Source organism: Scleropages formosus, chromosome 24, assembly GCF_900964775.1.
Source record: "Scleropages formosus chromosome 24, fSclFor1.1, whole genome shotgun sequence".
Classification (NCBI taxonomy): Eukaryota; Metazoa; Chordata; class Actinopteri; order Osteoglossiformes; family Osteoglossidae; genus Scleropages; species Scleropages formosus.
Window position 1 is genome coordinate 10557666 of NC_041829.1, and position 18642 is coordinate 10576307.

Here is an 18642-nt window from a genome sequence, read left to right on the forward strand (position 1 = left end):
GTGTTTTTTCATATTATACAAAGTCTGATTGTCTACAATATATAATAATCTATATAATATACAGAAAATCTGACTTTGGTGAAATTGTAACACATAAGACTTTTTTCCAGTAATGTGTTGCCTGTGCATTTCACGTTTAACTTGGTCAGATTAGTCTTAAAGTTAAGAACGCCTCCTATTTATCAATTTTCAGAAATTATACAGACTTGCCAATGAGGAGGCCAAGAAGCATGGCTATGATCTTCCTTATGATGCCTTGTTCATTAAGGCCGCCAAGGCTTCAAGGGAGATTGCCAGTGATGTAAGTACAGAGTAATACTAACTTTTTGACCAATGCCATCATGCAAATTGTAAAGAAACTCATCAGTATGTATATGTTTTTAGTACATCTACAAGGCAGGCTACCGCAAACAAGTTGGACACCACATTGGGGCACTTAGCCTTCGTGATGATCCATTGCTTATGCTGGCATTGAATTCAGCCAAAATTGCCAGTGATGCTCTTTATAAGAAGGATTTCAATAAGTCCAAAACCAAGTTCCACCTCCCTGCTGACATGCTGAGTATTGAGCTGGCTAAGAAGTGCCAGATTCAGGTGAACGACTTCAACTACAGGGTTCGCCTTCACAACTGGACCTGCCTTCCAGAATCCAACGATGTTGTTCAAGCCAGGCAAGCTTATGACCTACAGAGTGATGTAAGTTTGCTTTACTATATTAAGAATTTGTCCTATTTAATATTTCATGGCGTTTTGTTTTCTGAATGGATATTTAGTGATATGTGTATTCAACAGAGAATTTATTTCTCACTAGTTAAATTCAAGTGACTGATTCAAAATGTGCCCAAGACAATGATTACTTCTGGTTACATTAGGCTGTGTACAAGGAAGACCTGAAGTGGCTTCGGGGAATAGGCTGGGTCCCCATGGGCTCACTTGATGTTGAGAAAGCCAAGAGAGCAGCGGACATTCTAAGTGAGAGGAAATACCGGCAGCCACCCAGTTCGATCCCATTCTCTACTGTGACTGACTCCATGGAGCTTATGCTTGCACAGGCCAATGCTATAGTTATGAACAAGGTAAAGATGTTTCTTGGGATTTTGTTTCCCACATATGCATTATCTCTTGTTTTGAAAAAAGCCCATTGGAAGTAGGAAAACATGCTGAAAATCACGCTCCTCATGTTTAATGTATTACACATTAGTGTATGATGTTTTCCACATTTTGAACACTGTAATCATGCATGTTTCATTCTGAAAGTTTGAAATTTGTTAATCAGCTTCAAACAATTAACAACTAATGTCTTTTTGTTATTTGCCATTGCAGTTGTAGTAAATGAGAAATTGTTTTTGTTTCCACAGCGACTGTACACAGAAGCATGGGACAAAGACAAGGTGACAATCCATGTCATGCCTGACACCCCTGAGATTCTCTTGGCTCAGCAGAATAGACTTAACACCAGCCAGGTAGGTCTACAGATGTAACCACCAGCAGCTTTAGTTTCCTCGCAGTTTATTTAGATGAATCAGTTAGGTGTTATATATGTATATATGTATCATTTTTCACCTTTGTATTCAGCAGAACATTTTACCAAAAACATTACTTAAGTTCCATGCTTGGGGTTCCAATAGTTGGGTCATCATTGCTGTTGTGTTCAAAACAAGACTCTAGCAGACTCAGGTGACAGGATTTATATAGTGGTACTCACCACAGTTTTATTGTGAAACAGATGTTTTGTTACCATGCTAATTGTTGAAGAAAATTATTGAGATCTGTCATTCCGTTTCAATCAAATGCAACTATAAAACATTTCCTAGGTCTTCCATACTCTTCAGGTTAATAATTAATCTTCTAAGAGACATAATAAGAACTTCCTAATTGAATAATTATTTTCTCTTGCAGAAATATTACAGACAAGGTTTTGAAGAAACTATAAAGAAGGGCTATTATCTCCCAAAAGATGCCATCTCTCTCATATCAGCCAAGGCATCTCGGGACATTGCTAGTAATGTAAGTTTTGGAAGTATAACAGTTGTTTTTCTTTTAATAAGGTGTTCCTCATGTAATCAGCCACGGACTATAATATAGTGCTATCGTGATTAGCCTGACATTGTATTACATATTCTGCAGTACAAATACAAGGAGGGCTACCGCAAACAAGTTGGACATCACATTGGAGCTCGTAGTGTCCATGATGACCCCCTGATAATACTAGCCATGAATTCAGCAAGGATTGCCAGTGATGCTCTGTACAAGAAGGACTTTAATAAGTCCAAGACCAAGTTCCACCTCCCTGCTGACATGCTGAGTATTGAGTTGGCCAAGCAGTGCCAGATCCAGGTGAATGACTTCAACTACAGGACTCATCTTCACAACTGGACCTGCTTGCCAGATTCCAATGATGTAGTCCAAGCCAGGAAAGTGTACGATATGCACAGTGATGTAAGTGTTGTGAGCCAAAAATTCCCTACTTTTCCCTTTAGAAATACATTCAGCTTCTGAAACATGATTGTTATGTTATGCATTAATTGATACTAAGTAAAATGACTTGCACAAATCTCCATCCTCAGGTTGTGTATAAGGCAGACATGGAATTCATGAGGGGGCTTGGATGGATCCCAATTGGTTCACTGGATGTGCTAAAGGCCAAGAAGGGGGCAGAAATTCTAAGTGAACGCCTCTACAGGCAAAAGCCAGATACTTTTAAGCATACAATTGATATGGAGTCTATGCCCATGGTCCTAGCCAAGGCCAATGCTCAGACAATTAACCAGGTCAGTGAATTACTGCATTACTGGTTAAGACACATACGTATAATAAGATAAGTGAAATCTACAGTAATTAAGGTGTCCTTTAGCCTGCTGTTCTCATAAAACATAAGACCACAGATAAATACCAGTCATAAAATATCTGTAACAAAAGAATAATTATTTACTGGATTATCATTCTTTTCACAGAGGAATATAAATCCAGTTTTTTTTTTTTTTTTTAAGAAGTTGTTTTCTGTATAATTCAGACTGTTAAAATCTTTGAGAAAACAATTACTAAACAGGAACACATTTCTTTTCAAGTGAGACAATAATTAAAATGAGTCAATTTTGAATAGATAAGATGTTCCTATATTGCAAATTTGTGTGTTTTTGCACTCAAGTATACAATGACATCCATATATACTGCTTCATTGCAGCATCTTTACACTGAAGCCTGGGAGAAGGACAAAACTAAAATTCACGTGAATGCAGATCTGCCAGAGATTGCCCTTGCTAGGGCTAATGCTGCCAACATTAGCCAGGTAAACTTAAACTATTCATCTGTGCCATTTCTTTGGCTGTTCACTTTTTGACTCCTTGCTGTTATTTTAATATCTCATGTGCTCACATGCCAGTTAAGTAGGTAAACTTTGTTCCAATTAGGACATTCTTTTGCCTCCAGAACTGTTTGAATTTTTCAAGGCATGTGATCAAGAGGGATGCAATACATGCTTTTTTTCAAGAGTAGGGAGAAAAGCAAATACATCTCTTAGAAATTCAATGGTTTATTTAGACTTTTTCTCATACTTAAGCCTTGACCTTCAAACATTAATTCATGTTTCGTTACAGAAACTGTACAGACAAAGTTTTGAAGAATCAATCAAGAAGGGCTATGATATCAGATCAGATGCCCTATCGATCCAAGCTGCCAAGGCCTCAAGAAGCATTGCTAGTGATGTAAGTATATGAATTTCCTCTTTTCCTGAGAGAGACTATTTTTTCCCCTCTTTTTTCTGTATGGAAAATTTGTACTCATGGTAGGATTCACCAACAAAATATTAAGAAAATCTCTGCAGACAACAATATTTTAAAAAAAGCTACACTCCCCGCATAATGAGAAAGAAATCCAGACACAAAGTAACACCATCCAAATAACTCAGAAATAAAAAGTCCAGTTAGATCTGAAGGTTTAAAATGAAAAATGAAGTGAAGGACTACAGGGCTAAATTAGTCACATTCTGAGAGTTGCTCCAGTCAGTCTAAGCTCATTTTGTACACCTCACAAGTGGTTTATTCAAAATCAGAATTAGACAGTAACAAGTAAACTCAGCATTCTTATAACAAGGTTCTGTCCAACTAGCAAACCTTTGCAAAGACTTATAAAAATACACACACACATTGTCTGAACCACTTGTCCCATACGGGGTCGCAGGGAGCCAGAGCCTATCCTGGCAACACAGGGCGTAAGACTAGAAGGGGAGGGGACACACCCAGGATGGGACACCAGTCTGCCGCAAGGCACCCCAAGCAGGACTTGACCCCCGACCCACTGGAGAGCAGGACCTGGTTCAACCCACTGCGCCACCGCACCCCCCTCCTTGTAAAAATATATATACTTTTTTTTCCTTCCATGTAATAGGAGTTTTGTGCAATACAATGGCATTTCTGCCCAGTACTTGGCCAGTTTTATTTCTATAATAGGTATTTTATTATAAGGGGAGCATGGTGGTGCAGCGGGTTTGGCTGGGTCCTGCTCTCTGGCGGGTCTGGGGTTCGAGTCCCACTTGGGGTGGCTTGTGATGGACTGGTGTTCCATCCTGGGTGTGTCCCTTACGCTCTGTGTTACCGGGTTAAGCTCCGGCTCACCGCGACCCTGGATGGAAGCAGCAGCTTCAGCCTGTGTATGTGTATGTATATCTGTGTTTTATTATGTACAAAGCATTGTATCAGACACTTTTGTCAGATGATCTGAGACTGAAGCATATACTTGGCATAAGAAGAAGTGTGAATTTGGCTAAATCTGCTAGATTAACTCTTATATAACCATGCAAACAATGACCACAAACTACTTGAAGGACTGTTTGATGCTGGTTGGACTATTCTCATAATAAAAAAACTACATATAGTGAAACCAGCTACTGTGTATACTTTGACTTATTCACACAGACAGGCAGGTGTACATACATGATTTGTGTATAGTTACATGAGCAAGGGAACCAGTTCAACAAGAAGATCAAGGCATGTGATCAAGTTCAAAAGAACAGAATAAGGTGTACAGTATTAGCAACATGTCAGTCAGCCAACAGCTACTGAAGGTATGTTGCAGAAATTTAACTGTGCGCTAGTACTATCAGGATTAAATGCAAATTATTTTAATGTTTATTTAAACAAAGTCTCTCATCAACACTCTTTTAATTTCTTGCTGTTCATGTATTTTGAATATAAGGAAGAACATCAGCGGTCTACTAATACATCTGAGATGCAGAGTTAACTGATTACTGACACAGTTAATTAGAAATAAAGCTGTAAAGCTGACTATACCTATCCCTTTCAGTACAAATACAAGGAGGGCTACCGCAAGCAAGTTGGACATCACATTGGAGCTCGTAGTGTCCATGATGACCCCCTCATTGTGCTGGCCATAAATTCAGCACGGATTGCCAGTGATGCTCTGTACAAAAAGGATTTCAATAAGTCCAAGACCAAGTTCCACCTCCCTGCTGACATGCTGAGTATTGAGGTGGCTAAGCAGTGCCAGATAAAGGTGAATGACTTCAACTACAGGACTCATCTTCACAACTGGACCTGTCTGCCAGACTCCAATGATGTAGTCCAAGCCAGGAAAGTATACGATATGCAAAGCGATGTGAGTTTTACTGATTTTAAATTTCCGTATAGTTGAAGAATTTTCATTTATTTTGCAGGAAGCATTTGCACTGATGTAAATATTGTATGTTATAATGGTTTTTGCTATATTATCAGGCTGTTTACAAGTCTGATCTGGAATGGTTGAGGGGCACTGGCTGGGTCCCCATTGATTCACTTGATGTTGAGAAGGCTAAAAAGGCTGCAGAGATCCTGAGTGAAAAGAAATACCGTCAGCATCCAAGCAACTTCAAGTTTACAAGCAAGATTGATTCTATGCAACTAGCTCTGGCTCAGGCTAATGCAAAGTTAATGGACCAGGTAAAATATGTTTAACTGAAAATACAAAACTAAAATGAAAAATTAAATGAAACATAAAATACTTTCACTTAAAGTAAAAAACTAATGACCAGACATAAGCAATCACTGTCATGTTTTACTCTAACGTCCAGACATGGACATAAAGTGCAATGATCTCAACAGCTGAGTGTGAATACCAGTGCACAGTTGTTGTTGTTGTTGATGTCATCGATCAAGCCTGACCCATAGCAACCACCCGCGAAGGTTTTATGGCAAGGGAGGAACAGAAGGAGGTTGTCAAAAGTGATAACCAGGAATTAAAGTGCATGAGTGAAACAATAGGCATGGAGCAAAAAAAAAAAAAGAAAGGTACTTGGGGTGTGAATGAGTAAAATAGTGCTGCGTGAGCAGAGCTAATACAAAGAGGTGTGGCAAAGACAGGGTGGTACATAGGACCTAAAAAGTATCATGAAGGACTGACAGACAGGATAGGAGCTTGGGGCTGGAACAGAAACACACTACAACAGTAACATGACAACCACACCAGTGAACAAGAGTGACTCATTAATCATAGTAAGGGACTCATCAAGAATCCACAAACTGGTGAAGTGACTTCAACCCCTTTATAGGGTGTGAACTGATCAGGTTAATTGAAAGTAGGTGTGTTGGCTTAATTACAAAGATCTCAGGTAGTCCCTCTGGGAGACCTTGGTGCTTCCATCCCTTGGGGCTGTGACATGAAGCTGTCATTTCACAATTATTTTGTCTTCAGCCAATATATATAGATACAGTGTTGACATTACAGTAAAAACAGAATGTGATTCTGTATTTTTATATTTAACTTATGGAGAATTTATATTTTTTTTATCAAAGCAATCAAAACCTCAGTATGGTTTCATCTTAGTTCAGGCATGGAAGCATTTATTTTAGAAATGGCTTATCCTAATGGTAAAATGGTGAAGTCAACTGTTGTACGTTTGTAGACGAGATTTTTTTAATGTAACATACTGCCATTTAATCTGAATAAAAAACATAGTAATTACACGTACATTGTCTCTACCCTCTGTTCTGGGTTGCAGAGGGCCTACACTGAAGCATGGGACAAAGACAAGGTCAACATTCACATGATGCCAGATACACCCGCTATTCTTCTCTCCCAGCAGAACAAACTCAACACTAGCCAGGTAGGGGGATCTTAAACTGCTAAATTTACTGTATTGACTGCTGTGGCATGTTAAACCAGACTGAAGTATGACATTTACTACTTCAGTTTTAGAACATACCTCTGTCAAACACTTGTTTGACCTCATTTAATAATCATACTATACGCTTTTGACCGTATTTGGCTGTGTGGTGGCATTAAAATAATTTCAGAAATTAACAGCAAGAAGTATTTTGGGCTTTTAGAAAGGCATAAATTTTAGATATCCTCATCTTGTGTTTTTTTTTTTTGTTGTAGTTGAAGACATTATGCTTTCCAAGGACAAAACAAGTTTCACTTAGATTTCACCTGTGTCTTCAATGAGTAGCTGTTCCAACTTCAATAATGCTATTTTGTCAATTTTTTTTTAATAGAATTAAAATGCAGAACACCTTGAATGGAAAATCCATTTGTTCTTTTTTTTATATTTGACAATTACAGTTTCACAGCTACATTTTTTGATGATTATTCATATTTTAGTGGGATGTGTTGGATGTACTTTGTGAAAGGCAGAAACTAAAACATCATGTCCACTGTAGAAATACTATAGAAGAGATTATGAAGAAAGTCTGAAACGGGGCTACCTGCTTCCCAAGGATGCCATTTCTGTGAAATTTGCCAAAGCCTCCAGGGACATCATCAGTGATGTAAGTGCTTTAGTTTGGTTTTGTTTAAAAACAATGTGTAATGCTACTAAAATGTTAGTGGCCATTACTCATTATTTCACCCTTTTATTTACACAGTATAAGTACAAGGCAGGGTACCGCAAGCAACTTGGACACCACATTGGAGCCCTCACCATCCATGATGACCCCTTGATTATAAAAGCCTTAAATGCAGCCAAGATCTCTAGTGATGTTATGTATAAGAAAGATTTCCACAAAACAAAGACTAAGTTTAACCTTCCTGTGGATATGATTGCCTTTGAGCTAGCGAAGAAAAACCAAATGCAAGTTAACAATTTCAACTACAGGACTCATCTGCACAGCTGGACTTGCCTGCCAGACTCCAATGATGTTGTTCATGCCCGGAAAGTTTATGATCTGAATAGTGATGTAAGTGCAATTTCAATTAGATTCTTTAACATTGCCATAGCTATGTTTCTAAACTGCAGTCTTGATGTCTTCCAACCAGACAGTGGATAGAGTAGTCTAGAGCATTAATGGATTAAAAGTAATGTTGTTTAAAAGTTACTCTTAGAGAAGTCAGTCAGTCATCTCCTTTGGCCCCACCTAGGGCATAGGCTGCCAACGAGAGCTCTCCAGCACTGAAACATTTACATTTACTTCTGTAAATAATACTTTGAGTGTTGCTGGGTTAGGCTCCGGCTCGCTGTGACCCCACTTAGGACAAGCGGTTGTAGACATTGTGTGTGTGTGTGTGTGTGTGTGTGTGTGTGTCTGTGTGTGTTTAAATGAGTTCCAGTGTTTCAACATAGGTTTATACAGTTATATTCAGACATTTCTTATTGACTCATTAGTAAAATGCAAAATGCTGTTTCTATTAAAGCTGTTTCACTTAATAAAAATAACAAACTAGGTGCAACTTAACTCAGCTGAAGAACAATTTAGACATGTAATTCAAATCTGGCAGAATGCTTTAAAAACACTACTTCTAACTTCATTCATTCAACAACTGTAACCAGTCACAACTGTAAATTTAAACATAAATGTAAATGGGGGTGCGGTGGCGCAGTGGGTTGGACCGGGTCCTGCTCTCTAGTGGGTCTGGGGTTCGAGTCCCACTTGAGGTGCCTTGCGACGAACTGGCGTCCTGTCCTGGGTGTGTTCCCTCCCCCTCCTGCCTTACGCCCTGAGTTACCGGGTAGGCTCCAGTTCACCGCAACCCCGTATGGGACAAGCGGTTCAGAAAATGTGTGTGTGTAAATGTAAATGTTTTTAGTTCTATTATCACTTCCGGTGAACGTGAATGAACTAAGGTGCCAGTAAAGGCTGTAGAAAACACAGCAGAAACTTTTGATTGCTTAAGAAAATAAAATGACCAATGAAATCCATGAAACAAGTCATTTTACAGTGAAGAGTACCTTCGTATTAACAGTGACATGACTGGTTATAAAGGGAAAGTTATGCATTAAATGTGGAAAAATACTGAAAGTAATAAGAAGACATTGACAAAAATGTAATTTTTTTTTTTAAGAAATGTCATGAAACACTCAAAGCTATCAATAATGAACACAAATCTGAAATTCAGTTTTCCCAGAAATGTGCTTAAATAAAACAAACCTAATAAATTTAGCTCATTACTACCTAACACTGCTTTCAGGCTGTGTATAAGTCAGACCTGGAGTGGCTACGTGGTTGTGGCTGGATGCCCCAGGACTCTCCGGATGTGAACAAGGTCAAGCGTGCCCAGTCCATCCTGAATGATCGGCTGTACCGCCAGCCCCCCAGTGCCATCAAGTTCACTAGTATTGTTGACTTGCCTGACATTATTCAAGCTAAGCAGAATGCTGAACTCCTTAGTGCTGTAAGTGTCTGCTCTTTTTTCATCAATATTAACACGTTGAGGAAAACAGTATAAACTCTAAGTTATGTTTTCTGTTGTGTTCCTCTTGATGCATTGAAAGTGTTTCCTTATGGGTTCCAGAGTGCCTGTAGCAGTGGATGACAACACACTTGTAAAATATTATCATGAATAATATTATGTCTGGATGATAAGTTGTGAGGATATGCTCAGCAATTTAAAAAAATAATTTTTCTGAAGTTAAATATGGTTCTATTTTTCCTAGATGAAATACAAAGAAGCATGGGAAAAAGAAAAAACGTCAATACACTTGACACCTGATATACCATCCATGGAACTTTCCAAAACCAACTCCTTCAATATCAGCAATGTAAGCATAGATCACTAAAACACATCCATTTTTAAGGTCTCCTTCGTTTCCTTGAATATGTAATTGTTTGACTTCATAACTTTTGAACAGAAATTGTATACAAAATCTTGGGATGAAGAAAAAGCAAAAGGATACCAAATAAAAGCAGATGCCATATCCTTTTTGAAGGCCAAAGCTTCTAGGGATATCATTAGTGATGTAAGTAAGGACCCCTTTCAATTGTGACATAGACCCTTGGACATCATCTGCCCAAGATTTTGATTAATTTTCCATTTCTTAAATACCTTTTTTGCAGTACAAATACAAGGAGGGCTATCGCAAACAAGTCGGTCATCACATTGGAGCTCGTAGTGTTCATGATGACCCTCTAATAATACTAGCTATGAATTCAGCAAAGATCGCTAGTGATGCTCTGTACAAGAAGGACTTCAATAAGTCCAAAACCAAATTCCACCTTCCTGTCGACATGCTGAGTATTGAGCTGGCGAAAAAGTGCCAGATCCAGGTGAATGACTTCAACTACAGGGTTCGCCTTCATAACTGGACCTGCCTGCCAGACTCCAATGATGTTGTCCAAGCCAGAAAGGCCTATGACCTGCATAGTGATGTAAGTAAACTAATTCACCCTTGCTATTTCTCATAGTCCACTCAAACTGTACAATTCAAACTGGCATGGTCCCTTGAAATATATACTTGCATTGTGGTATCTAAATAGTTGATGAGACATGTGGCATGTGTTTGAGTAAGTACATATATAGAATCTGTACTCTATCTTTGTCTTTGAATAGAATGTTTACAAGTCTGACCTGGAGTGGCTAAAAGGTATTGGTTGGATGCCACATGAATCACCTGAAGTTAAGAAAGTAAAAAATGCCCAGAAGATCTTGTCAGATGTAAGTATGTTTTTATAATTAGTTGTAATAAACAAATCATATACAGTGTAAATCTGTGTAGAAACATATTAATTCTGTTTGTTCAAAACTCCTGTTTGTTTGTGTAGAGAGGATACCGCACAAAAGTGGATGAGCAGAAGTTCACAGCTGCACTGGACAGAGTTGATTTTCTTTCTGCTAAAAATGCAGCAGAAATCCTAAATGAGGTCAGTATGCCATCTCGAGAATATTTCCCTACTGCTTAGCTATAGAAGTATACCATACCAACCCATGCTTTGAGCGAAATGCTCCCGCTGGTACAGCAATCTGGCTTCTCTTTAACTGTCGAGCCTATTTCTACTTCTCTTTGGCGCTCTGGACCTTCCAGTCTACCTTGAGGAAGGCTGATTTCATCTTGAGCGTACCACCTCTCGCTGGACCTCCCAGCCCTGACAGAAACTTGGATTACCCCGAATAACACAGCCACATCTCTCAAGTCATTACTCTGTCGAAGACACAACCTGGACCTGCACATACATCCAGCCGATACACCCCCTATCTCAGAACAGGCAACTCCTGGTCCAGGAGTTAGTGATATCCCATCTGAACTACTGCAACTTTCTCCCGTCTGACAGTAGTGTTTGATCTGCTGAAGCATTCCCATATATCACCCCTCCTAGTCTCGCTCCACTGGCTTCTTATAGCTCCCTGGATCAAATTCCAGACTCTAGTTACAGCCTACAAAACAATCAGTGGATCTGCTCCCCGATATCTACAAGATCTGATCACTCAGTGCACCCCAAACAGACTGCTGTGCTGCTCCACGTCTAGTTGCTTGGGTTTCCCATGCAAGGAAAGTCCAAAATCAAAAGCACAAACGTTTTCAATTTTGGCTCTGATGTGGTGGAATGAAGGGCCTCAGAACTCACAACTTCTGGACTCACTTATCCTGATCTCTTAAGTTCATGATAAATGCGTAAATGTTTAATAATTTTTTAATTAAACCCTTATGCATCTGCTTGTATCATGTATTCTGGTTCATATGGCGTATTGTGAGAAATGTAGTGTATTTTAGAATCATGAGCCTGCATCCAAAACTCTCCTGTTCATATAGTGCACTCATTGTTTTCTCTGAGATGTGCATTGCTTTGGAGAAAAGTATCTGTTAAATGAATAAATTTAATTGTAATTGCAAATGTGATGTTTTTACCAGGCAAAGTATCGTGAAGCTTGGCATGCAGTGAAGACAAAATACACCATGCTGGACACACCACAGCTTGCAGCGGCCCGAGAGGCTGCTAAGAACATCAACCAGGTACCAGGAAAAACTGTAGAAGTGAACAAAGTGCGGTAAATACATGGTGGTAAACAAAACCTTTGGCCACATTACGAAATTTTTGTGGGAATATTTTGATAGTGGCTATTATTATTATTATTATTATTATTATTATTATTATTATTGTTGTTGTTGTTATTGCTGTTGTTGTTGTTGTTAAGTGGCTTTGGCTTCCATGTTTGCAGAAACTCTATATTGAAGAATGGGAGAAGACAAAGGCAACTAGCTACAAAATGCCTGGAGATGCTATACCTATTAAACACCATATTCAGATTTCAGACATGCAGAGTGATGTAAGTGATCAGCGGTGTATGAAAACCAAGGCAGCTACTGCTATGGGTAGAGTGCTTGTGAAGAAACTGTTTTTCATTAATGCTAACTTTGTTTGTTCTACTGATTTTTTGTAGTATTTAAAAACAAACCATTCTATCATTTGGTATGCAGCAAAAATACAAGGCAGAATACCACAAGCAAATTGGACACCATGTTGGGGCCCTCAGTGTCAAAGATGATCCTCTGCTCAGGCTGGCTTTAAATTCAACAAAAATTGCAAGTGATGCTCTGTACAAGAAGGAGTTCAACAAGTCTAAAACTAAATACAACCTTCCTATTGATATGATAGCCTTCGAGACAGCCAAGAAATGCCAGATCCAAGTCAATGACAACAATTATAGAACTCGTCTGCACAGGTGGACTTGCTTGCCAGATGCAAATGATGTCATCCACGCTCGGAAAGCGTATGATCTTCAGAGTGATGTAAGTACAACAACAAAAGGACTTATTATTAACTTTTATTAATTGTATTTGTTCTGTACAACAAATATAATGGGAAAAACAAGCATTTTAATTCTATCAGTTTGGGCAGCTTTCAACTTTTTTTTTTTTTTTACTTCTAACATGTCATTCTGTTGCCAGTATACCTATAAGGCGGACTTGGAATGGCTCCGTGGTTGGGGCTGGATGGCCCTAGACTCTGTGCACCATATGAAGGTCAAGAAAGCACAGGGAATCCTGAATGATGTATGTTTCTTTCCCAAGTTCCAACTGTCAGCACACTCATGCTACACCTGTCATTTGCAATCATTGCGTAACTTCTTAGTGTCCCCTCAAAACATCATTCTCAGTACCGTATGTGTGATTTTTCTGCAGAGACTTTATAAGAAGGATGCCAAGGAGAACTTCAGCAGATACACACACGTGGTTGATCGCCCCGAGATCATTCAGGCCAAAATCAATGCTTTCCACCTCAGTGATGTAAGTGTACTTACAAAACTGACATCAGATATTATAATTACCATGTATGAAAGATGAACTATAATATTATATATAGTTTATTTACACTTTGTGTTCTGTAGCAAGAAAGGCTGATGTTTCAGAAGTAAAAATAAACCTATTTTATGGTCTTCTACTAAAAATTAATTCAATGTTAAAATTACATTTTTCTCCTGATAAAACAAACTTTTTTGTGTAGTAAATATCGGTAATAGTAGCTGTAACTCATCTGAGTGCAGATATGTTTCTGTTGCAGTTAGTTCATTAAAAACTGATAATCACTCTTGTGAAATGTTTGCATGCATACAAAGAAGCACAGTTTAGCTGTTCCCATTTGCCAGTGCAGTCTGCTCATAATGATTATTTTATATGCATTTTTGATGTATAGCTGAAATACAAGGAAACCTTCAACATGGAAAAGGGCAACTACATTGGATCTGTGGATACACCTCAGCTAGCCCACTGCAGAGAGGTGTCCAAAAACACCAGCGAGGTACCAGATGAGGATACATCTGGGCACAAGTCTGCCTGGCGTTTTCACTTTTGTTCATTTGCTTGTGCTCCATACTCATAGCAGCTGTTGCGTTTCAGAAACTATACAAGTTGAAGTGGGATAGCACCAAAGCCATTGGATACCAACTGGATCACAAGTATATTCCACTAGTGGGGGCCAAGCACAGCCAGGGTGCTATAAGTGATGTAAGTCTCCTTTGGAATGGCAGAACATCACATCATAAGTCCGTTGAAGATATTATAATATTTCTGGCACATTTGTTTTTAAAATGATTACTTACATAAAGCAATGAGAAGCCAGGAGTTTGCCCTTGACTTCAGTCACAAATACCAAATTCATACTCATATTCATGTAATTTTTATTGCCCATGTTTATTGTCTTTCTCAAAAATACAACCTTCGCAGTGTTTTGAATACTTATCTTGCATAAAGCTGTGGTGGGCAATGATTTTCACTTCACATTCTTTCACATTTTTGACATTTTTTTCAGGTGAAATACAAGGAGGCCCATGAAAAAATCAAAGGACACTATTTGGCTGAGACCACAGAAGACTTCCCTCTTGTAGTTCATGCTGCTGGGATTGAAAAGATGAAGAATATGGTGAGGCCTCTCTGACAGCTCAGATATGTACATGTTATAGTTCTGGACATGCTTAATTAGATTAGATAAATCTACAAAAAATTCGGCTGACTTTGCTGTGTTAATAAGTTTCACAGTATAGCTGAAGACAATCAACAAACCGAATGGTGCTGCTCTCCATTTCTATGTTCATGATTTTTTCCAGCTTCTATTGCCAGTCTTTCACTCAGGCATAACGTAAAACATCCTATTAAATCTGAGACCTCTAAACACAATAAAAACATCAGGAGACAAATAATGCATTTTTTTTATGTATTGAATGGTTCCACTTAAGTAAAAACAAACCACATTTCCTATTCAGTCCAGCAGCATTAATGCTGTCTTCACAGAGAGACTATCGCAAAGGATATGAGGAGACAAAGACCAAGCTCCACATCCCCTTTGACATGGTGAGCCATGTCATTGCCAAGAGATGCCAGGATATCCTCAGTGACATCCAGTACCGCACCTACTTGCATCAGTGGATCTGCCTTCCAGACCAGAATGATGCCATCCTGGCCCGGAAAGCCAATGAAATCCTCAGTGATGTATGTTCCTGTGACCCCTGTCTTTTGCTTGTATAGAACAGTTGTTGGATATTATCTTCATTTTGGTCAATTTTCATTTTACTGGCCATTGCAGTGCAATCCATTTCATGTCTAATTATTAGAGAATTAGTGAGCCTGGCATTTTTCTTGTGAAAGTTTTGTCATCAATCAAGATGCCACTGTTTTCCACATTCGAAGCACTGAAGACGCCATCTCAAAAAGTGACCAAACATCTATCCATCCGTTTTCAGAAACTGAATGTCTTGGTCAGAGTCACAGGGGTTCATAGCATATCCTGGAATCACTGGTTGCCCAGCTAAGGGTCATACACGCTGGTTGGTCCAGCACAGGGTAGCCACACACACACAAACTCTCACTCACCCATAATAGGCAATTTAGCATCATCAATCCACCTGAATTGCATGTCTTTGCAGTGTGGGAAGAAGCCCACACGAACATGGGGAAAACATGCAAATTCCACACAGACTGAGCTGGATTCAATCCTTCACCTAAACAGCCCAAGTGCTGTGAGGCAGCTGTGCTACCTCCTGTGCCACCATGCTGCCCTGTGACAAAACATTCATAACATAACTGCCAGGTTGTACATTAATCTAATGAAAAACTTATCTTTCCCATTGACCATTATTCTCTTTTATCCTCTACTTTCACTTCTTATTATGTCACCCTAAGGTTAAACCTGGGATACTTTTAATGCAAGTGTTAATGCAAGGTTTCTTGTTTAATTTTTTTATTTCTGCAAAGATTAAGACACAATTTTCTTGATCAAGGCACTATTTGCTGAAGTCATGAGAGAGAGAAACAAGTGAAAAACTCACCTATTTTCATTCCCAAAATTCATTACATTTTCAGAATATATATGCAATCCAGGGGGTGCGGTGGCGCAGTGGGTTGGACCGCAGTCCTGCTCTCCGGTGGGTCTGGGGTTCAAGTCCTGCTTGGGGTGCCTTGCGGCGGACTGGCGTCCCGTCCTGGGTGTGTCCCCTTCCCCCTCCGGCCTTACGCCCTGTGTTGCCGGGTAGGCTCCGGTTCCCCGTGACCCTGTAAGGGACAAGCGGTTCTGAAAATGTGTGTGTGTGTGTGTGTATATGCAATCCACAAAATTTCCATGTAACCCTCAGCTCTTCTCTATAGACCCGAGACCTTTTTTATGATATAATGATTTGCCAGTATTTACCCACAGTAATCTAGACACTCCAAGCAGTTCAGATTAACACTCAGCAGTGCGGCATGAATTCAGTGTCAAATGTTGTCATGTCAAGTAACATGTGAGACTGTTGTGGCTTCTCAGGTTTTCTACAAAGAGGATCTCAACTGGATGAAGGGGATTGGCTGCTATGTGTGGGATACCCCTGAAATCCTTCATGCAAAGAAATCTTATGAGATACAGAGTGATGTGAGTATCAGCATCAAAACCATAGCAAAAGCATTTTGCTGTACTTGTAAGCAAGATGTATTGTTATTGTATTGATGTATTGTAGGTAATTGGTACTGTATTCTTTTATTTCTGCGCAAGGTCTGAATCATGTAGTACTGAATTCTTATTATTGGGTGCTTGTACTGAGTGATGTGTTGATCCTCTTAGTCCATATTGCTGTGTAGACTGAAGTGTGAAAATGATAGGAACAGAGGTTGAAAACAGCTGCTCTCTGATTCTCCTATACACACTTTATGACTGATTCCCATCGGATGTAAAAACCGATTCAATACCTTATAAACAAACTCTACTACTTCCCTTAGCCAAAATATTCATTGTAGTCAAAGGATTTCTTATGAATTTTTTTCAGTGGTTACATATTTGGCAATACTTCTTGTGATTGCTTTGATATTTGGAAAGCAATGCAAAATTAATACATGACTATGTTTCCTGTATCAAAGGAGAATAAAATTCTTTGTCTGGTAAGGAACAGACATTTTTTGATTCTGACATATAAATACAATTTTTACAATATAAATATTTTTTGATTTAACTAATCTAGGTTTACAGAGTAAAGTTCAGTCCATTAGGTAATTTTTCTACAATGATGATTTTTCAAAAATGAAAAATACAAAAATCCAAATAAAAATCGAAGTGGCGATTAAAAATGGTCTGATTCAGCCATGGGAAAGTAGTACAGTGTAGTATGGCACTGCAGGCTTCACAGTAGTTAGGACAGTTGGCATGCAAGCTGATGGCCCCAGGCTTGAGACCCCCTCCCCGCAATATACTCACTCTGAATTGCAAACTGTGCAAACGGGTTTATAACTATAAACTCCCTTATACAAATAAATCAGATAAATAGTGACCATAGTAATGTTGCTGTTTTTGCTACTGCTCATCACAGATGAATTGGCTGTTTGAATGCTTGCTGTGTTATAAGATAAAATCAGAAAGTATACCCCAATAATCAAGACAAAAACAGATCCTCTGAAATATGCAGAGTAAAGCCACCAAACCATTAAGCTCTCTTGAAACAACAAACAAAAATTCAATGGTGTGCAGCTTTAACAATGAGCCGACAAAACCAGTAAGACTTAACATGAAAGCCAAACCAATATCAAACCTGGATTTCACCACTTCCTCACTCTTCTCTGCCTTGAAATTAGAACCAGGATTTGATTTTTCTGTGTTATTTATGCCACCGTGTGAACTTCTGCCTGCAGATAAAATATAAAGCTGATGGAAAGAAGGAATTAAATAACTTTTCTGTTGTGATGGATACGCCTACTTATATTAATGCTATTCGGGCGCACACCTGGGCCAGTGAGGTAAGTAGCATCTTTAATTCATTGCTTAGCTTATTATTTCTGTCGTTAATGGTGTTCTAAAAGTTAAAATCATGCTGTTCAAAATGTATATATCCTAAGTTGTTTCCTAACAGATATAGTTAATGTGAACACAAAATGGGTTTCCATCTTTTCAGCTGAACTACAAAGAAGCTTACCAGAAGGAGAAACATAAGCACACATCAGTCTTGGATACTTTTGACTTTGCACGGTGTCAATACCTGAAACAAATCTATAGCAGCGTAAGTTTAATTTACAAAACATTCCAAATGCTTGTAATCGTATTCATGAGTTTATTATCTGACATGCATTCCATTTCATTGTGTTCATTCAGAAAATGTACAGAGCTGCATGGGACACCTTCAAGGACAGGAGTTACAAGCTGCCAGTGGACTCCCGAGCCTTGACCCATGCCAGAAATCAGAAGATCATCCAGAGTGATGTGAGTTAATCTCTAAAAAAAAAAAAAAGAACAATATTCTAAGGCGTACTTTATCCAAACTTGACATACAGACATGCTAAAATTTATCTCAACTATTTCAAAAGAATGTTCATTCAAGATGTTTATCCAGGTAAAGTACCATGAAGATTATGAGAGGTTCAAATCCCTGTACAGTCTACCCAAATCCCTGGAGGAGGATCCTGCAACAGCAAGATGCATCCGGGTCGGGAAACTCTGCCTTGATGTGAGTTGACAGCATTAGGTGTCAAAGAGCATTGTTATCTTTCCA

The 18642-nt window shown here is 38.9% G+C and overlaps 1 protein-coding gene across 1 annotated transcript in view; it reads left to right on the forward strand.

The window, feature by feature from the left end:
• LOC108936406 (nebulin-like) overlaps positions 1–18642 on the forward strand; it is a 77522-nt gene that overhangs the window by 33225 nt on the left and 25655 nt on the right. Inside the window, 34 exon segments of the mRNA XM_029248570.1 lie at positions 194–301; positions 385–696; positions 873–1076; positions 1359–1463; positions 1900–2007; positions 2128–2439; positions 2568–2771; positions 3185–3289; positions 3597–3704; positions 5302–5613; positions 5730–5933; positions 6992–7096; positions 7653–7760; positions 7857–8168; positions 9397–9600; positions 9863–9967; positions 10058–10165; positions 10263–10574; positions 10756–10860; positions 10968–11066; positions 12053–12154; positions 12361–12468; positions 12620–12931; positions 13091–13195; positions 13325–13429; positions 13836–13940; positions 14039–14146; positions 14451–14561; positions 14930–15127; positions 16437–16541; positions 17789–17893; positions 18049–18153; positions 18246–18353; positions 18484–18597. Of these exon segments, the coding sequence (XP_029104403.1) occupies positions 194–301; positions 385–696; positions 873–1076; positions 1359–1463; positions 1900–2007; positions 2128–2439; positions 2568–2771; positions 3185–3289; positions 3597–3704; positions 5302–5613; positions 5730–5933; positions 6992–7096; positions 7653–7760; positions 7857–8168; positions 9397–9600; positions 9863–9967; positions 10058–10165; positions 10263–10574; positions 10756–10860; positions 10968–11066; positions 12053–12154; positions 12361–12468; positions 12620–12931; positions 13091–13195; positions 13325–13429; positions 13836–13940; positions 14039–14146; positions 14451–14561; positions 14930–15127; positions 16437–16541; positions 17789–17893; positions 18049–18153; positions 18246–18353; positions 18484–18597 (5331 nt within the window).